We start from the raw sequence: 24,866 nt of genomic DNA, 5'->3' as shown, positions 1-24,866 counted from the left end.
AGCAAGCTTTGCAGTCTGGATAAGCCCCAGACAACCATCAAGGCACGATCTAAATAATATCCACCTCTTCCTGTGCCGTTCCTGACCTGTGAAAACACAGTTGGCACCTTGCCCACATCACAATGTCTGGCCATGCCTGCTCAGTGCCTGGACCACAGCATAAATTTGGCCCTATTTTCCCCTGCTTCACCATATATACTATCTAACCCTACCAGCTAACATAAAAATCACTTTTGTCCTCCTAAGTTTCTGAACATGTGGATGGTAAACTGTCCTTTAAAGTGACCATTTGTGGGTTAGGGAAACTTTTTTTAACTCTTGAATTAGGATTCAGAATGAATGCTTACCCTAAACTGTTGCCCAAAATACAACAAAGCCTTTGATCTGATATAAAAAAAAAATGTTTTGTGGCAAATGGTGTCCTGATTGATTTTCCCTTACATACTTGTAAGACATGTGATATTATGCTAAACCTGCCACTCAGCCCCTGTTTGTGTCACACGTGTTTGAGAACAGCATGCAGTATTTTCCAGACAAATTACTTGATATTTAGTGAGTGAGTTGGGGCCGAGGCAGGGCTGTGCGCTCGGGGTGGAACCGTGCAAGTTGTGCATCAAAAAGACCAAAGCCTGAACCTCTGAACCCAGGGTGTGGCTTCTGTACTGTGCTTTACAAAAACAGATGTCTCCCCCACAAAATTTATGGACACGCCCACACTGCACTTGTATAAACAATGCCAGGGAAAAGAAAAAAACATGTTTCTATTTCTATTCTCAAATTCATTGCAGATCCAAACAGAATAGAATAGATTTTTTACTATACCGTTACCTGGTACAAAATAACTTTAGTATTGTTTTTAAAATCTTATTTCATACAAATCGCACAAAATGTCAGTTTCATTAAATGCTGAGACAACAGTTGTGATGCACATAAATCCTTCATTTCAATGTCACTTTTACATTTGAGCACCGAAAAAAGCTGGTTTTAAGGAAAGGAGGAATGGTTTTACTTGGTGTAACCCCATAAAAGGACAGAGCCAGTAAAAGCTACCAGATGTTGGTGAAATATTATACAAGATCCAACATGCTCCACGAGACGGGGTGAGACAGAGAGAGGGCAAATCCAGGAAATAAAAATTGCTGAGTCTATCATTGCTCTTTCTGGTCTGTCTGGGTTTCTGGGTAGTAATAACTTAACAAAGTGCCCATTTGCAGAATAACTTCATCCTTCCCCTGAGAGCTGTTATGTTAACAGTCGGCTAGTTCTCATCCAGATGTTGGCAATTAAAGTGAATGAGTTTGATGACAAAGCGCTATTGATTGAGCACGCGCTATGAAGGTTTGAATTCTTTGACATCGGTTTTATTTGCAGCAACAAAGTTGAACAGCTCGAGTCTAACAAAGAGCCGTGTTACATTCCTGAGCGCCTGGTTTCACTCAGGATTGGAAGCAAATGGCCAGTGGGTTTCCTGACCAAATGGGCATAACACTGCAGACTGTCTGAGCTTTCAAATCACCCATTTCTTTACACAAAAGTTTAAACTAAGCGCAACCCTGAAAAAAACTTTCTTTGTCAGTTAATATCCTCAAAAAGTTCGAAATGCAACAAAAAAGGCATAAAAATGCGATATCAAAACCACAAAATGTACATAACCTGAAATACAATACACTTGATGCCACACTCTAGATGAATTCTGATACTCACATTAGGGGTTTTAGGGACTTCCTGCTTTCTGTTAAGTCTTATGATGCTGTGGAAAAGCCCATGCGACAGCTCCTACAGTACAAGCTGAAGACACGAAGCCCCAAATGTCCGTTGGGACCCAGCGAAGTGTGTGCCTGTGTGTTTGTGTGTGTGCGTGAGAGGCTGTGGGAGGGACACTGTAGTTAGTGGTGCCCCTTTTTTTCTCCTCCCCCTTTATCACACCATAACCCCCCGCTGTCATAATGCTTTGTCCTGATGTTTTTGAGAGGGAAAAAGACAGAGCTGGTGCATGTGTGTGTTTGTGCACGCATGTGTTGAAAAGCAAAAAGTGTTGTCAGGTTTTCTTGTGTAGGTTTTGCATTTCTGCTTCTGAAGCAAAGCAAGAGACACTTACTGGCACAAAAAAAGCGTGGAAAACGGCACCCTATAGTTTCATTCATTTTCACTTTGGTCAAAAGGTGTGCCGTTCAGAGGCTTTGCTATTATCTCGCATCAGATGCCTTGCTGAGTTGTGAGCTACCTTTGAAGACTATCCTCCTGAAAAATTACAGACTCTACACTTTGTTTGGGAACTTCTACAAACTCCTTCCACTACTTTCTCACCCTAATGCAGCAGTCTAATTCTGCACAACTCACAGCGTTTCTGCATATGGATGCAAATGAAGCGCCATGTGTGTTGATAAGACGACCCATTTCTAATCCTGTCAATAACACGATGGCATATTGTGGATGGATTCCCTAATCTTTCACTACAGAGGGAATGAATTCTAATTAAAACAGAGCTGTGAGCTGAGGTGGAGAAAGAAAGGAGGGAGGAGAGGTGGAGATAGATGGAGTGAGACGAAAGACTTGGACAAGGTGAAACGGTGAGATCTTGGTGCGGTTAGAAGTTACAGAGAGTTTTAAAGTTGTGCCAAGATTATGCTATAAAAGATGCAAAATGTAGGTTATCGAAGAGGATTAAAGTCAACTCACTCTCACCTCATTCTATTCACAAAGTCAATTTAAGATTTGAGTTAGAGCCCTTTTTCTCAGATAGAAAAAATTCTCTGTAGCAGTCTGGGGATTTTGAGAGAACTACAAGACAGCTGAGTGACACATTCTGTGTCCAAAAGAAGCAACAAAACTTAACCCAGATAAGACATTTTCTCAACTGTTTTCTACCCAAAAGATCCATACCTAGTGAGCGGTCCTTTGTCTGGTTGGTTGACCGCACCACGGGCAGGCTAGCACGAACCCGGGTGCCGCGGGTGAAGGATGTGGGTGCGTCAGCATCAGACATGGTGTCCAACGAATCCAGGGAGGCCAGGGATAGGTGGTCGACCTGGTCGCCGACGCCGAGCTGCGGACTGGGGCCGTGCTTTGGGCTTCTGCTCTGGAGGGGGAGGCACATAGAAACATGATATGGTAAGGGTTAGACCATGGACACATTAAACACAAAATTATACAGTCCATGCATTTGTTTTTTAGTCTATGACATATGACATAAAGCTTTCTAACTTTCCTGTGAGTATCAAACAAACGCCTTAAAAAGTGTGAGATTTAAGAGGATCTAGTGACATCTAGTGGTGAGGATTGCAGACTGCAACCAGCTGAAACGTCTACCACTTTAAATTCCCTGTTTATTGTTGAGGAGGTTTTTACTGGGAGCTGAATTATCCACAGAGGTCTCTTCCTCCTCAAAATAAGTAAATAAATAAAATGGAGCTGGTGATTTAAACCACTAAAAACACAGTACAACACAGTTTAACGATACAAATCAGTGTTTCTTCTACGCTGGCTACGCTGTTTGGCATGTCACAAACGGAGCATTAGCTCAACATTTGTGTGCCAACATATGCTCACCTTTTTTCGCCAGTAACTAATGATCCACATGTTCAGGAGGTTTTAATCGGAAGCTGAATTATCGGCCAAAGTCTTTTCCTCTCAAAAACCAATGACCCATTAATTATGAGTGATAAAAATATTTGATAAAGCAGTTTCATGTTACAAACCAGTGTTTCTCCTACGCTGTTTGGTATGTCGCAGATGGGCCGCTAACCGGGTGCCTGCTAGTATGTGCTCACCTTTTTTCTCTGATAATTCAGGATCCATACATTCACTAGTCTTTTACTGAGAGACAAATTATCTGCAGAAGTTTCTTCCTTTCCAATAAAAAAATAATAACAATAATTTAAATATGGAATAAAGAAGTTTTGCGTTAAAAAATATGTGTTTTTCCGACAGTGCTCATTGCAGAGGGGCTTCGTAGTATGGTGGCTTAAGCGAAAACGCAAATGGCTCTGTTTAGAGACAATGTTTGGTTTGTCTGTTCTGGGCGATCTCCATGGGCAAGGACCTGCTCCCTATGTAGATATAAACAACTCATCCTAAGGTAACAAAAACACAACGATTCTTATTATTAGGATAAACTCAAGAAAAATACTTGTTATATGATATTCAATTTCTGCCAATGTATTCCCCAAAATTCTACAAACTGGACCTTTAAAATATGATGCATTTGGTGGAGTTGCCAAATAACACCGTATCTGCCACTCTTACATTGTTATGAGTCACACACATTCTTTGATAGCTGGAATAAAGCACCCTCGAGCACAACAACTGAATAAAACAAACTGCTGCACTCATGCAATATTGCAGAGAAGTGTTAATACTGTATCTCACTGATACATGCTCGCACATCTCACACTGCTCAGTACTGTCTCACAAACACTTCACAGCAACTAAAAGTTATCGAGCGTGAGTAAGCCTCTAATCACAGGAGTCTCAACTTTTGAATTTTATATGCTCCCACATGAGCCAGGGTATGATATAATAATGACGCTAACAGCGTATAAAAGAAGTTTTCAAACAGTGCATGATGACACCCTGAGGGAGATCAAACAGAAACCCACGGCGCTGGTTCTAAAGACGAAATTCCTTTTTTTTTTACCACAGATTAAGGATCTAGAATTGTGTCATCAAGATTTAAAGATCAGTTGGCTACTCTGTAATCTGATCCGCATGACGTGGCATCCTTGAGCCACAGCTACAATAAGACGATGCCTGATTAGTCTCCAGCTATTGTGCGGCCCTGTAAGGTGATCTGTACCAGCAGGACGAGGTGGGACTAGAACTGAGAGGTCAGTGAACACTGGGCTCTTTATCAAATGCTCTTCTCCGCTGGCAGAAGTGCGGTGCTGTGGAATAATGCACGAGACCGGGTCCACCAGGTTATCTTGAACACACCTGCATGCACGCGCTGCTCTCCCATACACATACAGACAAATAAAGAATTTAAGCCTTATATATTTGGTGCAGTTGACATTTGTGGGAGAACTGGTTAATACTGGCAGCCAAATGAGCTTGGCAGGCACAGACAGGTCAGGCACTAAAAGGTACAGGGGGCACAAGTTTTGGTCACACAGCAGATGTTAGTGAGGATGCAAACATGGCCGCACACGCTGACACGCACACAATGGCACGGTGCAGATAAGATAAAAGGCTGACTAACTCTGTGGGTCAATTGGATTTTCATCAAGTACCTCTGAATGTCAAGCTCAGAGTGAAGGGAGGAGAGCATGGCCTGCAAAGACTGATGGGAGAAAAAAGAGGTGAAGGAGAAAATAAAAAGCAAATGGCTAGGAGATGCCAGTGGGAGGGTGAGATGGAAAATGGTCATCAAACAAAACAGAGGAACCATGGAAACAAATCAATGTCAACAGCAGGCCAAAGAGAAGTAGAGAGAGGTTAGACAAGAACCTAGATGCAGATATATCTTCAACACAATCTGACAGCAGGGAGTATTTATTTATTAGGACTGTCTCGACTTGGCGCTGGAGCATCAGAAGTGATCAACAGTGAATATTAAAAGCTTCCATCAGGAGGTGGGGGGTCATAATGCTCATAATAATAGGCTCTGAATGCAGAACAACACCTGACAAAGCTGTGAGACAGAAGTGCAGACGCAGCACACTATAGCTCCACCAACTTTAAGATTTATATTTTTAAAAAAATTATTGCTCCTGTTACAGAGATTAGATGCAGCATTGAATTGACTGTCTCCGGAGTCGCTCTACTCCCAGCAAACAAGTCATTTCACCTTCTGGCCAGTTAGCACAAGCTCACACGGCAGCAGAACAGCAGACTACGGCAGCTAATATTCGAGAGAGTTGTTTAACAGTCCCAACAAAGTTAAAATAACACCGAAACAATTCGACTCTAATGTTAAAACCATCAATAATCAGGTAACTTACTGCCCTGTCACTGTCTGTTGGCGGGCGGACTCATTACAAAGGAACATGCTGTACGTAGCTCTACAGTTAAATAAGATTTTACCTATTTTAAACAGTAATTTTTGTTGTTTTTTAAAGAAAAACTCAACATGTGGCGGTTAATGTTGATATCGTGGCAGCCTCTACAAATAAATACATGCACAGGAAACACTAATTACATTAATTCAGAATTTTATTACTGTCATTTCTTTTATATGAAACAGTCACTTATATTTTTAATCTTTTTTCTATATGTTAATTTTTCATCAGTGACTTTTTCTATTTTATTTTTATGCTTCTCGTCTGTGTGCCAAAACACCAAAGCAAATTCCTTGTATGTGAAAATCTACTTGGCAATAAACCAGCTGCACCTTTTTTTAAACCTTATTTGAGTTTAATGAGTTCTGACACCGATTTCCTCGAAACCCCCCACTTGATAATTTCTATTAATTATATTAATTGCTATCATCAATATTAAACAGTATCTCTAGACCAATTCAAAGCATCACTGTTGTCATCCCTGTGTGATATTTGCTGAGTTACAGTGTGTGAGCGTTTACGGTATGTGACGCATCTTCACATTGACCTGACACAGCAGGCAAAACTGCTGAGCCATCACTCAACTCCTGTAATTCCATTAAAATACGCTTACAGCTGCAGCGCCCAGAGATTAAAAATACATGAATAAAAATGTGCCCTTATACTGTTAATACATGATGATAGTGACCTTTAAAAACAGGGGGGTCACATGGAGTTGACGTGTCACCTGAGACCAGACATGTGTTGGGAAATCCAATCTGAACACTGAATGATTTATGAGCCTATTCAGTGGTGGTGGGTCCAAACGGCCCTCCCACACCGCTCTTCTGTCTTCTCGTATGTTACTGTGTCACCCTTGTGAATGTAGAATCATATTGGCTTCCTCCATCACCTGTAGGTAGTAATTATGTCAGACTGCTCTGGCAGCGTAATCCAATATTTTCTGAGATACCAAAGCAGAGAAAGATGAGCCTGCACTGAAACTTCAACCTGTATAAATATTTACTTAACTATCATGTTTTATGAGTTTACTGCATTAAAAAAATGTTGTGATGTAAATTAATACTGTAGCCACTGGATAGAGCAGAGCTATACAGCTGAAATCAATATAACATACTTTTGAAAAAAAAGAAGAAAGAAAACTAATATTGTTAGTTTTTAATTACGACTGCCTTTGCAGAGCGTAACTTTGTGAAATATCTACGTGAAATGATCATATCATCACAATATGATTCCACTGTAAGTCAATATGCATTCATTTTTTTAATTTTGCCTTGCCCTAGTGTCTGATAAATGTTGAACAAAAACAGACTCCATTTCTTGATGAGTGTTCATGACTATTGTCATTTATCAAATATATGGAGGCAGGCTAGTCTTACGAATATACAAAGCTAAGCTTCCCCTGGCTCCAGCTCCAGCTATGAAAGTGGTATTAACTTCTTGAAACAATTCATAAAACAACCCCACTAATACCACTTTTCCATCAAAAAGAATGCGTGCATGTGGATTTTTTAAACACAGTTAAACCTGCTAAATATAGGCTATGGACTCCTTTGCCATTGCGAGTAGAGCAGAGCTGTGAACACCGCCCTGCAGCAGACAAGTTTTAGTGTTTTTGGTTCGTAACATTCGTCACAGACAGGCCAGACAACAGGTTTGTAAACAGCAGAAAGCAGCATGGGTGGGGTTCTGTGAAAATGTTCCGGTGGTTTCTTCTTATTCTCTTATTTATTCTTATTCTCTTATTAATCTCTGAGTCATTCAGTCTCTCTTTCAAACTCGGTGCAGACAAATTTAGAACAGTGTTTGAGCGCTGCTTTGTTAGAGATGGACGGTAATTAGCAGCAGCCTGTCATTGCATGTCACCAATAAAGGGTATAAAATTAGCGCATGAACCACTGTGTTTTGTTTTTATCACTGACGATCAGAGCCGAGGGCGATTAAAACCTGTGACTACTGCAGAGTCATTTGACGCTGGTGTGAATGCCAGTTGTCACCTTTCCAATTACATTAAAAAGCCACATGTTTGCAGGGGTTAAAAGATTTTTTTGCGCTGTGGGAAAGCAGCTTAAAATGCCTGTGCACCAAAATCACAAGTAAAGCCAGACAACCAGGGTCCCCATACATTTTAAGGGACAAATTTTCAAAACCTTTCCATTAATTTTCAAGGACTTGTAATAAAAGTTCCCAACACCATTTACAACATCTAAAATGAACAGAATTGTCTAGCGAACTTTACTCCAAATTTTAATTATTTCATTATAAGTAGTCTGCTGACAAGGTGTGGCCGAGCTCACAGAGTCACAGAGTGACACCTGACAGTTTGGTTGGCCCATTGGTTCAATTGTTTGGGGGGAAAAAAAGCTCTTTACCTTCGAACTACCATGCTCTACATTTACTTTTTACTGTAACAATTTCATTACACACAACAAAATTCCATGACTTTTCCAGGTTTTCCATGACCTTGGGGACCCTGACCTATATAACTTTTTCTACTTTTTGTTTAACTTTAACCCTTTGAAACCTGGAGCAACATCACTTCTTGTGCTGCTTTCAGGTGCCTTTCACAAGTATTTAACCCTTTGAAACCTGAGCTCATTGGTGCAATTTATATGAGCAACGTTGTAAGAAATGACGCACAAATTGTAAGAAATTGGTAGATTTAGAAAATTATTTTTAAATAAGTTAGGGAAAAATGTCTGGGGAAAAAAGAAAGGGAAACGTATTATGATTTTGTTGCTAATAGTCTTCTGTCTGCGTCTTTGAATGAAATCAAGCCATTTCGCTCAGGCTTCGAAGAGTTAAAGTATGCTAATTAAAAAGTGCTTTCCACTGCTTCCAAATCACAAGGAAATATTTTAATAGACACGATGTGACAGCTGAAGAAGAATTGCACAGGAGAAAAAGATAAAGCGGAAGCAGTCGCATATAAAAGTGCAGGAAATTGCAAATGAGACCTTCTGCCTCCCTGTGGAAAGAGGTAATTAAGTTAAACCACTCCACACCAGTCCACATCTGACAAATGAGGTGTCCCCTTCAAAGGTCAACAGTTTAGTTCAGATGAACTCCTCTTTCTCCCTACCTCCTTCTCTCTCACGAATGCACTCAGAGATCATCATTCTGATTACTGCTACGCCTGATATTGCAGAAATAGAGCCACTTCCTGTCCCAGCAACCACTTTCCGCTTTAGGTTCCAGATGTGAAAACCGCAGGCCGACCGCTGATTAGCACCATTAAACCTGCCTCAACCCGCTCGCACCTACAGTACATTCCACACCAGTGATTTCCTCCACTTCAGTCAATACTATACAGCCAGTGATTCTGCTTTTTCAGCAGCGGCTCCCTCTGTACGCCACATTTGCTCTGACAGCTGTGATGAATGTGAATCTGAGACAGCGGCATTAGTTTATACACAGGAATATGACAAGTTATAGAGTCATGAAAAGAGCCCTTTGAGAAGGAACGTGTCTAGAAAACAGATCTCGGAAATGTCAAAGAAATCAGAAAATGTCTCCCACAAAGATGGTGCAAAGATGAAGGGCTGTAGCCAGTGTTAGTGGGTTGTTATATACCTTTAAAATACAGATATCTATTCTTAATTTTTCTGCACTTTTTCTGTGCCAGTTAGTTTTTGTTTTTGTTTTATACTATACGTTTATACTAATTTCTTGCTGTTTTTTGGGCCATGTGTTATTAAGTTGCTCACTGCCTTCTTCGCATGGGCTTGAAAGAACTCAAACCAATTTGCTCAGGCTTTAAAAGGTTAAAGTAAAAATATGAAGAAAAAAATCAATGAAATAAAGGTCTGTGAAGTCACTATCCAGGCCTGTCACTTTAACTACTTTTGTTGGACAATATATTGAGTAATAGGCAAGAACAAGAAGAAGCAGCATAATGACCTAGCTGTCCAGGCTCAGACATACCAAACTGACATCAAAGAACTAATGGCCATAAGGCCGAATGTTGCATCGCCTCTGTATCAGCCAAAAAGTTGCAATAAACACACTGCAAAGACAACAATGACCAACAGGCACATGTTCTGCACCTGCATCAGAGGAAATAACTCTCCATAGCAGTAGACGGTGGTAGTCTATTTTCGTCATTCAAGAAGAGAAAGTCCAACAGGGCTGTTTCAAAATGCTAGTTGCCCATATGTTTCTATATCGGTTATATATATCATGTACTAGCAAACAATAACAAAACTATTCCTGCTAAAGAGCTCAATGACTTTGTTTGGATCTCATGCCCTCTTGACTTTAGCCACACACTCATTTTGTACACTGAACTGAACTGCCAACCAGAGTGATAAAATTCACAGATGGGCTCTGCCATCTTCAACGCTGATTCAACATGCTGAATCAGGGCCAACAGTGTGGGACAGGCTGCAAACAGTAGGGTGATAGATGCCTACTGAAGGCCAAGTCCACATCTGAGTACAGATGTCTCCCGATCAACCAGGACTAAAAATCTTCCATGCTGCCACTTTAAGGTCTCTAAATGTCTTGAACACCACTTGCGGCAGCTTTAAATTAAAAGGATGTCAAGTTTAATACATGTTGGACAAGCGGCGATCAGGCAAATGATAATGCTTGTCAAAAAAAATGATAAAAGAAAGTAAGTAGTTGAAATGTGTGCTGTCTGTGTGTTATATGTTTAAAAGAGAGGGATACAAAGAGAGACTGAGCGCATGCATGAGTGAGTCAGGCCATTGTTCCAGAAAATCTGACCCGAACCCAGGACATCCTGAAAACATTTATGCAAGAGTGGTCTGACAACCAGTGTGCTGCCATTGTGAAGAACGCTCAGGTTTGTGTTTGCCAGTCTACATTCCCAAATTAAATGTTCAAATTTTATACACCAGTTCTATTACATGTGTTATTCGATAAATCTGTGTCGGAGCATGCATGCACAGTATGGCAGCTTTTCATTGCAAGCTGTCTTGAATATTACAGAGCCAAGGACAATGCATGATTTCACCAAGCAGAACAGATTATGTTATATCATGCGGCACCTGTCTCAGCTACTGACAGACAGGCTGACATGCGGAGCCGAGACGGAGCGATTAAAGTAAATCGCGATTGTTAAGAATAATGGCAGATCCCACCAGGAGCCTGCTGTGTCACTCATGGAGATTTAAGTATAGACATAGTCTTGAAAAGCTGCCAGTGCATCGTGCATCACACCTGCTGTCTGCCCACACAAAGCCCACTGATTGGTGCCTACGTTCTTATATAATCAACATAGTTGGTGTTATAATAGCTTTCTCATAACATAGCCTGACTTTCACCTTAAAAAAAGAGGGCATTCTTCTGGCATCTCGGCAATCATGTCAATCTTTGTCAGCTTTGGGCTGCATAATTTTCAATATCTCTGAAGTGCTCCACAAGTCAGGCCAAGAAGATAACTTGATGTGATTATCTACAGCCACTACCAGGGTCCGACTACAACAGTGTGTATTCACGCATCATCTCCTACGTAAACACACAGAGTGAACAAACACACAAGTAGCCAGAAAAACAAGTTTCATTCACTCATTCTATACATCTCTCCAGATGCGAAAGAATGTAAACATGACAGTGGAGGTGGAAACTTGTGTGGCTTTAAACACAAACCCCAGTGTTGTGAGCACAGCTTTCCACTTAAGATGCTAATTTGGCTCTTGCTCTGGGGAGCGGAAATAAAGCTAACTGTAATTACCTGCCCTGATCTGTATGGCAAACACATAAACAGAAGAAGAAGGCAGCTCAGCAGACTGTTAACCCCTAACGTGTCTCATTCTGATACGTTATTCCTCTTAGAGCATTCATGTGGTAAGTGTCAAATTTGAGCAAGATGCTTTTAGTATTTGTGTCCCACAGAAATACTGGAGAAATTATATATCTTATCTAGCCTGGGAATGCCTCTGGGCGCCCAAGGAGGTGCTGGTTAATTTGAGTTTTTTTACTTGACATTGCACATCCTTGGATGTGGCTATTATGCATTGCAACACTGATGCTGAAATTATTTATTGTACAGCCGAGTTGATGTTTACAATATGTAAACAGTTAACTTGGAAAAGAAAATACATTTACCATTATGTTATGTTATGTTAATTTCATCAGACATAAAGAAATTCCATGACTTATCCGACACTTTCACTGATTTTTACTAATTCTATTATTTTTCCAGGCCTGAAAAATAACATGATGAAATTCCATGACTTTTCCAGGTTTTCCATGACTGTGGGAACCCTGTGTGTCCTTGAACAACACACTAAATCAGTACTGTCCTCTCTTTTAGTACTGTCTAAATGATTAAAGTGTTTAACACAGGATAAAAAGTTCAAAAATCAGGCACAAACCCACAAGAGTTTATTAAAAACACCTGTGTGATTCTAAATCTCAGTGCCTCTGCGGCACTGCTCAACTTTGAATCATAAAGCCCCTGTCAATCAAGCAGTCAGCGCTCAGTCCGTATGCTGTCTGTGGACAGACTATCATCCTTTGTCTCCCCTAGCCTTAATGACATTATACCAAAATCCCCTAGTCATCCATTCTCATTCATTGCTACCACATCCCTCTCTCCCTCCCTCTTCTAATGCATTCCTCCTCTAATCCCTCCATCCAAATCCCCAGATGACCTTTCAGAGATGGACTCGCTTGTTAATTGGTGTGTTAAAAGGAGATGACTTTATAGCGTCCACAGTCAAAGCTGATGGTGAAGGTGAAGCTAGAAGTTGTGGGAGTTCAGTGCCCACTATCTACAAGTTTATAATCGCAAGACCAAGCCAGAAATGTGAAAACTATCAACTGTCAGCATCTCATTAATAAAATATTACAAGATGCATAGAATATAATCAAGCACATCTGTCATTCAGGCTGATCACAGCAGACACAATACTGCGCCTGTTGACCCAGCGCACAGAGGAGGCAAGATGCCTATCTCTTCCGCCGCTGACATTTCCAACAACTGAGCTACACCGTCCAATTGATTTCACCCACTCACGCATACATGAGTTAGTCACGGTTATCACCAGCAGACATCGCACCCTCCTCAAAATGAGAGAGGTTACAAAAGTCAACTTTGCGCGACCATCAGATAAATCAGCCAATGGGAGTTTGTGGAGTGGAAAACACTGTCTTGAGTTGCTGCACCAGTTTTAAAAGTGATGTTATAGCATGTATTCATATATATATTGCGCTCATCTAACATTTTAAGCAAAAATACCACTTTCTAAATAATCTTAAAAAGCATGAGTGTTGTATTTACCATTTCAGAGCCGTGGAGATCTCCTTCCAGCAGTGACTTTCATGTAAAGACTGGAAAGAGGGTCACTTCCTCCACTGTTATTTCAGCCCTTGTGGCGCTTGCTCTGTACAACTGCCCCATCCTGCTCCCTTCCCTTTCTGTCTAACTCACAGCGGATGCCCCCCCCCATCCTATGCACACACCGCCCCATATCCCAAACTATCCAAAAGCACAATACATACACACACGGCGGAAAGCAGGGAAAAGTCATTGTTTGTATGCCTGCGTAATACATTCATGCACCATTCGTGCCAGACAGAGATTGAGTTAGAGAAAATCTGATCCCTGAAACAGCTTAAAAACTCCATAAAGTTTCCATTCAGCGCTAAAAAAGACATTTTATCTTAAAACGGCAGCTCTAACACTAATCCCCATGTCCAATCTCTGCTTCCATCTCACTGCCCTATAGCTGCAGCTGAAGAAGGAGAGATGACACTTGTGTCCTGAGGAGATAAGACCCAGCTCTACCCTCAAGGATCCAGTTTATGCAAGATATTCTCAGCAAGACCTCATCCTACACAACACTCAACACACACCCAATGCATGGACACATGCTCAATCATCCAAATACCAATGCTCAAAGTTTGCTTTCTGAACAAACTGCACTATAATGAATATTAGGATCATTACAAGAAGAGCAATTTGTGTCACTAAGTATTCACGTTTTTTAATGACAAGGTCCTGTGTTTTGGTTTGAGCCACGCTTTTGTAACAAGTCAAGGTGTTACAAAAGATTACAGGTCCAGACTTAGAGCAAGACTGGCAGATCATTTACTAGTCTTGCATGCCATGATTTGCACACACCTACAAGTGTGCACACATTAAGTCCCCTCCTCCACCCCTCTCACTCCACATCTCTCTTACCAAACAAATACATGCAAACTATTTGCCGACGGGGCTGCAAAACCATGATCTGTCAGGACTTGTTCTTTAATATCATTTCATCAAGAGCGAAAGCACATATTACATATCTGAAGAGGATCCCAGAATAATAACACAATAAATGTTTGATTAACTCTCTCTCTCTCTCTCTCTCTCTCTCAGACACACACACACACACACACAATCCTTCTATAGTGAAAGACAAAGAGCACCCATCCATACACACACAGAGGACAAAGTCGTGCTCATATTTCGAAGGGGCCGTTTATTTGACACGTCCTCAGATGAACCTGGTCCGTCTCCAGAGAGCTTCTCTCCTGGACCTTCCAGGTCTAATTTGAGCCTCTCTGGGTGTATATCTGAGAGTGTGTGGATGTGTGTGTGCAGCTCCAAGCCTGTAGTCACCAAAACAAAAAGGTCTTTCTTCTTCCAAGAGAAACTGGAGTCCTGTATCCTCCACATCATGTTGCACACATAAACGCACATATAATCCAATGCGATCACAGGGGCCTAATCTAATGCTGCTAACACTTAACTACATTTTTGCACCTTTATTCAATGGCGTATGTATTAGAAGTCTTTGCTGGTTTTAAATCACAGCGTTTTGTCAAGTGTCAAGTCGCCTTTTTGCTCCTGTGAAACCAGCCCTGATAATGGCTTTGCTATTCATGCCTAATTAACAAGTCACCGAGGACCACATACGCTCCTCCGGTGAGCCTAAGATTTATTATACCAGCTCTCCCAGAGGAGAGTCTCTCTGTATGTCCGTGTTTGTAGAAAAAGAGTCAGATCATCAGCAGTAAACTGAAGTTTTAATTTAGCACAACAAAAATGCTTCCACTGTTTCTGCATTTCCTGAACACATGATCAAGTAAACATTGTTTCTTTGAAGTTACATTATGACTATTTCTATGCTTATCTGTTAGGCTAATTTTGGTTTTTTTTGTGTGTTTCCGACAGAATTAAAATCAATATGTGGTAATCAGCAATCTTTTTGTTTGTTTGTTTGTTTGTTTATTTCTTTGTGTGTGTCCCTTTCTATTATTCTGTGTCCTCTCTCTACGTTCTAAGGTTTCTGCGGTTCTTTGAATGCAGCACCGGGACTGTGTTGATTTTGATTAGTAAGTGAATAATTCACCAGTCGATCCGATCGGAGCAGAGCTGATCAGATTGATGGACGAGAGGGGCAGCTGCTGCAGAGGCAAGTGAAAAAGAACTTTTTAGAACAAGCGCAATGAACAATTAAGTTTCACTTTCATTGAGGATGGTGTTCGGCTTCTTCGTCTGTGCCCAAAGCACACTCCACGCGAGTGTGGTGCAATAACCAAAAATATATTCCAGCAGCACACCTGATGAACAGTCCTGCTCCAAAAATAGAAAATCAATATGTGGCATCAGCCGTTGACATTGCAATATTATGGTATTCTAGGTTATTTAGACATCCAAAAGGTATGTTTTCCAATAACGTCATGAATATAGGTGCTCCTCTTTCTATTAAACCCATTGTATTTAGTGCACAGCACGCACCACCAGAGCTCAGACCACCACAAATAAATGAATGTGTGGGAAATCCTGTTTCATATTACTGTCCATTGTTTTTGTTTTTTTTCCTCTCACTGACCGGGAGTAACACACATTTGACCCGTTTTTGACCTCTGACAGACACAATAAGACACACTGCTCACACACAGACTTAGTCCTGAGCGCTCAGCTCGAGATGACTCAGCCAACCACACGTGACAAGTCACGAAACTCTCGCTGTTAAGAAACACCAGCAACCACTGAAGCTTAAGTCACCAGCATGTTTTCTCTGCATCGACCTGACTTGTTTTGTTAGCTACCATGTTAACATCAGTGTAGGAGGAGCTGAGTTGTAGGAGCTATCACATGAGTACTTGTATTTGTAAAACATGAGCCATAGTTGAGGTAGATTATGGTGTCAAGCTGAGGAGGAGGTGCTATGATAAACTGCAGTCCACGCTCTACTTCTGTCAAATAGTCTAATTTATTACTGACTCCATTAGCTGCTGATGTGTTAAATATATACTTTCCCACTGTACACTTACTCACATTCCAGGTGTTCCCGATCATCTCTGTCATGTTGTTTAGTGAAAGAGAACCCTGCCTTCTCAGTCTATCTGTTGAAGATGTATTTTAAACATTTAGAAAAGCAAGTCTGACTTGGAGCCAAGTTGCTGCCATGCCTTTCTCTATCCTACACCCACACTCCACCCCTTTATCTCCTCGGTGAAGGGCCAAGTGGAAATAAAGCACAGGAGATCAAAATAAGGTTTGGGCCAGATGCTTGAAGCTGGTCCTGTCAGTAGTGAAATCGTCCTGGTGTGCCTCTGTGTCTGATTTGCCTTTTGAAGTTAGGCTCATACCTTTGGCCCAAGGTAGAGTCCAGATGTCAGGCTGCATGCAAAGACTTGCAAAAGTGAAAACAAGGGGGAAACACTCCTCTTGCGTGCTCCCCACTTGGTTATTGGGATCATAAAGCTTGGAATCTCTTTGCCAATATATGAAAAAGATGAACAGTGGTGCCAGAAATGGCTATCCATCAAAATGAAAGATTTTCAAACAGAAAATCTGAAGACAGAACATCAGCAACTCATAATACACAGGAGAGATTTGAAGCATCAACACAACAGCATGTGCATTCCATCATCCTGACTGGTGACAACATATTTTGTCCATTAGCTTAGCTGCTCATCAAAGTCAATTAGTTTCTCGCCGTAGTCTAATGACTGGCATCATCTTGCTCACAAAAGCATGGAAAGGATGCCAAGATGCCTGTAGCCTTTTCTCTTTCTTTAAATACCAAACAAGCATAAATCACCAACCAAACAGGTAGAAAAAGCTGGGAACGATGTGACATTTGAGGGTGGAGAGCTTGTAGGCGATTCAGTAACTGACAGTGAACCTAATCTGTTATTAGTTGGCAGTCTGTATACACTGGACATCATTTTTGGTCAAAGTTAGTATATATATTAAAACCTCAGCTGTGCTTTTCCCCAGCACTACATGATGCTGGTGTAGTACTACATATTAGTGCTGCATAAGCAACAACAGCAGCCATTAAAACCTACTGCTGTAAGAGGGGTTTTCAGTCATTATTTCACACCAGAGCACAAGAATGGATGTGCAGATCTGACCATGCATACGCACACGCCTACAAGGAATACCTGGAGATACTGCACTTCTAGTCTTTAAGCAGTCTTAACCAGCAAAAACATGGATAAAAAAATGCTGTCCATTGATTGATGCTGTTTTAAAGACGTATTTAACTTTTGGAAAGATGGTCTTCTTATAAAAATGGGCTATCTATCTAGTATAATTAGCTGCATGATATATGTGTATTTAGGTTTCAGTAGCCACTCCTCAGCTTGAGAAAAAGTATTATCATCTTTGTTATGGTGTTAAAGCTGTTCCAGTTCTCCCAAGAAACCACCATCCCCAAGTGCCCCATAACGACTGCTGTTTGTATAAAGTTTGAGCATCTACATGTTTAGGCAACCCAAAAGGATTAATGGCACCTGTGAATTTGAATTGTGATATGGAGTATTCATATTTTCACAATGGGCTAGTTTTTGTAAATACTGAATATCAGTACCATCTACTGGATTTTAAAATGTATGGCAACTATTCTGTCAAGGCCACATGCACAATCTTGCAATGATAACCAAAGCAAAAAATATTTTGCACATCTAAAATTTAATGAATTCTCCCATGGCACTTGCTACACTCTTCCTCTAAGATTCCCGAAAAACAGGCCAGCAGTTTTTACATAATCCTGCTGACAAACAGCAGCAAAAAATTAACCCGTCTGGTATCTGATGTTATCATGTATTAAAATTGTCCTTAAATTGTCATAAACCAGTTTGCCCTTTTTATAGTATTACAGATTTGTTGATTGGTGGTTTAGTGGGACGACAGCTAATCTGATAAAATAAGTCAAGGAATGCTCCTCAGGCTGCATCTGCTGTGCAGACAAACTGTCTTAATTGTTCTTACAGGAATGTAGGGGAGTAAGGTTAAAAAGGTCTCAGACTTTTCACCTCCATTCTCTGCAAATCTGCCTGAAAAATCTGAACTTTTTAGGATCCTCATAACGACTACCTGCCCGTTAAACCAGAGGAGCAACACTATAACTGAAGATGACTCCTGTTGTTAACTAAAGCCTGAGCTAATACAGCTCTGTTGTGCAGCCGAACACTAAAAAGAGCTCAGACCTGATTAGCTGGTCTGATTAACACACTGGCGTTGCATTTGTGTGTAAAATTTCGTCTGGCTTGACTCATTATCAGCAGCAATCAGAGGCAGGTCCATCAGGGCCTTCTGTCGGAGCGGCTTAACCCTCCCCCACAACACTCGGGATTACACACGGCCTTGGCGCCACTCCACCGACCACTTGTCCTCTCGGTTGGGGAGCTGCACCCCTAAAACCCGAACCCCCGCCACATAACCCCTATTAACTGGCAGGTCAACGCAAGCCCGTCATTAACCTTGCAGTTCTCAGTTGTGTTACCCTCAGTAGCTCTCAAAGTGTCACTTCATGCAGAGGAGGCAGATGCTATTAAAAACAATCCAGCTCCTGGTGGTCAGTGGAGGAGGTCAGATGATTAAAAACAGATGTTTTGCTGCAGACCTGCGGCACACAGTATCTGATTGTGTGATTTCAAGGTGCAATGACAAAGAGGTGTTTTGTGAAAATATCACATGGGCATAAATGCTTCAGTGGGCAATAATCTGCATCTGTGCTTACAAGTTTATCTCTGTCAGCTCTCGTGATACCGCGTGAAGACTGTGCCAGGAGTGCAAGACAATGAGTGATTCTTTGTGCTGTTTAGTTAAAAACAGGAACAATACTCCCCTGAAACTCCCTCCCTAATCTTTGTTTCTTTGATCATGGTCAGATCTCTTGAAGGGAGGTAATGCAAGCTCAGAGCCAGCGTTATCTAGCCGACCTTGGTACTGAGGAGCAAGAGTGTAGCGCGGCCAGGAGCCCACAGAGAGAAGTATGTGGGGGACCAGCCAAATGTTGCAACGCCTCAATAAGACTCAGAGGGAGAGTTTACACTACATTTACTGTGTATAATGACAAATGGGCGTTATTTATGTGACTTTGTTCAACATGAATTCGTGGGAGGGTGCAGATCTTGTGTACTCTGCCATCTTACGCAGCATGATTAATTAATATTTCACTGATCTGCTTTTGACTTGCTGCCTGACTACAGGTTATGACAAGGGGTCTCTTCTTGTGTGATCCTTTATCAAGGCTTCTTTCACTCTTTTGTTTCCATTAAAAGTTTTCTAATCATGTCTAAATCTAAACCAAAGTACGGAAGAATTATAACATAAAAAGCTTTATTATTGTAATCATATAGCCTACCCCTTTCCCCTTTACGTCTTTAATTCTGTGATACTGAAGGCTTAAGGGCTAAAAGCCTTTTGACATCAGAGATTTATTATTTCAACATGTTAGTAAAGTTTGACTTTGATGGATTAAGAAATCATAACTTTACTTTTTAAGGTACAATACTGCTATTGTGCATGCCAACAAAAACAAACAGCAATGATGTAATACTATTATGTGACAGTTACCTACAATAGATCATGTGTAAATGGAGAGAAAAACGCACTTCTAAAATGCCACGTTTTTTTTTTCTTTTTGTTAAATATGGATGCAAACATGTTATATTGAGTCAATGCATGTGCTTTCAGTTTAAAGAGTTGCACAACATCTTGGCTTTTTGGGATGCACAAACAGCAACATGTTTAACACGTGTGCAATCATTTTCAGATTGTCTACATTGACATGCACAAAATATTCTGCCCTTATTTAGAAAAAGACAACATTCCTACAATCTGTCCAATGAAAATGGACACTCCACTGATGTATATGGCTGTGTTTGACAGGGGTCAATGTCCTTACCCTTTATAAAATAAAAATATGGGAAAGTGAAAAAGCTTGAGCCATTTGTAATTGTGCTTTTTTGCGTTAAAAACTGACTTTTTCAAAGTCTTCATCTGTGGCGAACTCCACAGCCACCATCTTGAAAAGTCTGACGCTGTGACATTTGTGTAAATCCAAAAACCTGTTAACATCTAAGTCTTAAAAAATGTTTAAAAGTAGATGTGTCCTCTTTCCAGCCAGAAATGTGGGCTTCTATTTTGGCCATGCATCTCTACCCCACAGCCATGCAAAATGTCAGCTGTAGTTGGTTTGTGTACAACACACGAGCTGTTGCAAATTGCAGTAAAACCCCCAACAAAGACGCATATTTCAAATGCGCCGCACACCCTAATACAGAATAACCAAACAAAATACTTTGTCATATTTGGAATCAAAGTGGAATATCAGAGTGCATGTAAACAACAAATAAATGACAAACAGCTATGAACTGGTAAAAAATGAAATGACTAAGAGCCCATTAAGTTAAAATATCTGGAGAGAAACTTCATCTAACTACACACAGCAATACAAAGTGATACTCAAGTGATAATCAAATCACAGGAAATTGTATTTTGTTATATTGAAAATTGTTTCACCCTAAGCCAGGACTTAAAAAAATCCTTAGCTGTAAATTATTATTTCTTTAAGTCAAATACTCGGCGTATCTGATTATCGCTCCGGCATCAGAAGCAAACGGACTGCCTTCAGAATCGAATTCTCATATTGTTCAATTCTGACTGGTGCACAGAAACAAATGACGTCACAGTTTTTCCAAAACAGCCTACTTACACACCAAAACATATACTGTGAGTGAATTACTGAAAGCACCTCCCAAAAAATGCACTGCAAAACAGTTTACCCCTTCTAACACTCACATGTTACCATAATCTGTGCTCTCATCAACCAGTAGATTATCACAGTTTGGGGTGACAGACCTGTCTGTCAGTCTATCTGTCTGTCTGGGGCCCACAGCTGCCCGAACATGGCCGCTCAACTCTGCAGAGAAACCAGGGGCCCTGCGAGTCACAGCTCATCACACACAGACACTGACACAGAGGCAGAAGGAGGGAATTTAGTGTGTGTATGTGTGTCTGTGATCGGCCAAGCAGTTCAGTTTGTGCTCATCAAAGCCTCTGGGCAGAGAGAGAGAGAGGCGAGAGGATGGGTGGCGGTCAGACCAGTGGGATATTATCTCATCTCCCTTGGTAGGGATCCAGGTCTTTGCAGGCCTGATGAGGAGAGGAGGAAATTAAACCACTCGCTTTTGTTGAGGGTTTAAGGATCACAGAAGGAGACGAGGGAAGAATTGAGGGGTACCTTATATAAGTCTGAGTCAGTCAGTGTGTGTGTGCGTGCGTGCAGTGGGTGGAGAAGGGTCATCTACTTTTCAGACTGAAGCGATATCATCTTCCCAACCTTCGTTTGACCTTGATAAATCTCCGCCTTTGTAACTCAAACCTCCGGGGACAATTCTTTCTCACCTCTGAAGCACGCATTGTTGCCACTGATGTTGTCTTTCCTGTACGGTCGGCACTTTTTGCGTGAGAACCGCAGCAGGTTATTCTCGACTTGATTTGTTTTCTTGATGTTCCCTCAAAGCAGAATACCAGCACATCAAATGACAAATGATTCCAAAAGCTTGTCATATCGTGTCGTTTTATTTCATTTAATTCTCCGTTGTTTGTATTAGCAGTGAATGATTGCATCTCTCTTGACATCCTAAATTAGATTACGTCAAATCCAATCTTCAATCATCTTTTTTCTGTTATCAGCTCTATGTGCATTTGCCAAAAACTTCATGCTCAAACCAGTCTGCTGTGTGACAGCATCTTGTATCTTCTTCCCCAAAGTGATAAATTCAAGAGCCATCGACGCTCAAATCTCACTTGAAATATGTGAATAACATATGAAGTTTTATTCCAAAATCAATGTAAAAGTGTCTTACAAACTGACAACCAACCCAAGAGATCAGTTTATCTCTCGCTTGTCTTATTTCTATGCAGCTGAAGGAGGAACTTCAAAGACTTTTACTGCACAAACTTCAGATTTTCTTTACAGTACTTCTTACAATAAGAAAGCACTGTTAGATGATCCCCTGCTAATAAGGACAGCAAGTTCCAAACAAAATTATCCATGACCCAAGAATGACCCAAAACAGCATTTTCTAAACAAATTCAATTGCAAGCACATATAGATAGTCTTTCTCTTGAAAAAAAATAAAGCAATCCTGAATACATCAAAGGCAATATAATAGAATCTAATGCCAGAAAAAAAGCAAACCTCAAAAGCCCATTTAAATTAGTCAATAAAATAGCACAATCACTGCTTGCTAAGAGTGAGAAAATATATCATAAAAACTGAAAATTCAACAGGAGCCATAAGGTTATACTTAAGTACAACCATGGCAATATTTACTACAGGCAAGGGTGTAGGCTATGTTTCAACATTTGAAACAGGGGGTCTGGGGGTCCTCTGAGAAAATTTTAAGCTTAAAAAACTTAATTTTCTGCATTCTGGTAATATTTCAGGACCCATTTTGTGCCTTTTCTGCATCAATTTATGGTGTAAACTAGGGATGCACGATAATATCGGCACAACATCTGTATCACCAGATATCGGCTTTAAAAATAAAGTATCAGAATCGGCCAACATGCTGATTTTCTGCTGGTATCACAATCCACTAAATGTTTTTTTATGACAAAATGAACATTCAATAACGTGAAGTATTTTTGTCATTTTGCACAATGAATGAATATTACATACACCAAAAATCATTGTATTTCATGCCCCCATCTGCTGGTTTGCCATAAGGGCATGCATAATATGATGTTAAGTAGGCTACACAAGAGTATTGATCGGTATCTGCCAAATTAGTTGTTTTTATATTGGTATATTGTGGACACACAAAAATATGTCACTCTGGGTCTTTTTATAAACTCAACTGGCACGGAAACAAATTTTTAAAGACATAATCGATAAACACATCGATAAAATCTTAGAATCTACAATGACGCCACAGCAAAATCGTGCAGTGGTAATAGCAGAAACCGACAGCGTAACGATCATTTCATACTCTCTATATTGTCTTCAACCAGCATCGATATCATGCAAGATTATCATGATATGAGCCTTAACTTCCGAGCACAACAGATCATTTGTTTTGCGATTACGGCTATGCAATTGCCATCTCCTTAAGATTGTGGGGAGCTGCAGGTAGGTCACACTGTTCATTAAGGATGATTTACTGCTGACAGCCTCACCGCGTCCATCTAACTAAACATCGCTGAAGTGAAGGAGAGACTTTTTCGACCCCTTTTCTCTCTCGATAAAACTCGTGCGCCAAGTTTTGCATCGCCTCTTCGAAGTTTGCAGCACCTGACAGCCCGCTGCTGTGGACTCTGCTGCAGCACACACTCTCCCGAGTGCACTACACTTTGCTTAAAAGCGCAATAATCCATGCATTTTAATGTAATGGCACCCAAAATGGCACGCAGTGCTCGTTTTATATGTCTGGGAATGCACTGGCTGTCTAAAAAACAGCCAATTATCTGATAGTTTCCTACCTTTAATGCCTCCGCCCGCGCGCCGATGTGACAAGTTTATTCCGTCTGTGTGAAAAGTTTATTTCTATTCCTCGGCGGAGCCATGCCTCCAGAAAAGCTTCAGATCCACCGCCTGTTCTGCAGAGCCGCGCTCCTGTACTCACACACAGCTCGCTCACAGCCAGCCAGTTCGCTCCAGCAGGCACCTACACGTAAACTGAACCCCTCCAGCGGTGACATCATGAGTCACTATGGCAACTCTGACTCCACCCCAGTCCGGAGCTGAACTTACCTGTCTGACTACCTCAGCCTCACAACAAACTCTTTCCTCCCTTTCCCCGTGGACTCGACAACAACAGTAGATGCACACAGATTCTTCATAGATAGATAACCTGTTCATGATCTATAAAATAATGCATTTCATAAGAACCCCCAAAACACTCCCACAAGTTGATATTCTTAGAGTAAACACCATCATCCCTGCTGACTTACATTAACTATGCAAATTCTCAGAGTTCAAGCAACTCATGAAAAGAGTTTACTTTACATGTGTGCAGGGCTGTGTGGGCTGGTCTGAAAACAGCACACAAAAATCCCTCTTGCACAATGCCTCGTACCACTGCCTCGAGCTCCCCTGTGGCTCGGTGCCAGTCTCACCATTACCTCGATTGTTTTGGCTACAAAGCCAGCTTGCCCCTCCCCTTTGTCTCCTCTGACCCAGAGCAAACAGACAGACAATGACCAGGTGAGCCAAATGTCCTCGCCGTGACTTCCCCTACGTCGCCTTCCTTCATCAACTACTGGCTTCAGAAAGCATAAGGAGACTCTATAATCAGTAAAAGCTCCAAAAGAACTTATAGACATGTATACTTTATACATCATTCTGTAGTCTGGGATACACAAAGCAGCCTGAAGACATAACCAAGTCCAATTACAGTGATCAAAGAAGGGTTTAGAGTGTATAGATGATTCAAATTGTGTGTGGTTCACATGTTTTCTTCTCAAAAACACCACATTACTGTTTCACAGCAGCTGTGGGAGGGAAACGTGACAGGCAGATTTATAGGATAGACTTCGCATTTAACCTGCGGCAAAAAGAGTGGAGGAAATAGTTTTGCAGTAGCTCTTTTTCCTCAGTCTGCAGAGGAAAATAACAATGCCTCCAATGAGACCATATAAGAGAAGGCAAGAGCACCGAGAAG

General features: G+C 41.0%; 1 protein-coding gene across 9 annotated transcripts in view; it reads right to left on the bottom strand.

The window, feature by feature from the left end:
- The window catches only part of si:ch211-285f17.1 (sickle tail protein), a 135,528-nt gene that overhangs the window by 30,607 nt on the left and 80,055 nt on the right, over positions 1–24,866 (bottom strand). For 6 of the 9 annotated variants that reach the window (XM_042510691.1, XM_042510686.1, XM_042510690.1 and 3 more), the window contains exons 3-4: positions 5,198–5,278; positions 2,884–3,079 (exon numbers count right to left, since the gene is read on the bottom strand). In XM_042510691.1, coding sequence (XP_042366625.1) covers positions 2,884–3,079; positions 5,198–5,278 — 277 coding nt within the window. Of the gene's footprint in view, positions 1–2,883; positions 3,080–5,197; positions 5,279–13,245; positions 13,325–24,866 lie in introns of those variants that run through there. The other 3 variants (XM_042510687.1, XM_042510688.1, XM_042510693.1) reach the window with 2 other exon arrangements.

Source organism: Plectropomus leopardus, chromosome 21, assembly GCF_008729295.1.
Source record: "Plectropomus leopardus isolate mb chromosome 21, YSFRI_Pleo_2.0, whole genome shotgun sequence".
NCBI lineage: Eukaryota > Metazoa > Chordata > Actinopteri > Perciformes > Serranidae > Plectropomus > Plectropomus leopardus.
Note: the sequence above shows the minus strand (reverse complement) of the source record. Positions and strands in the feature narration are given on the sequence as shown.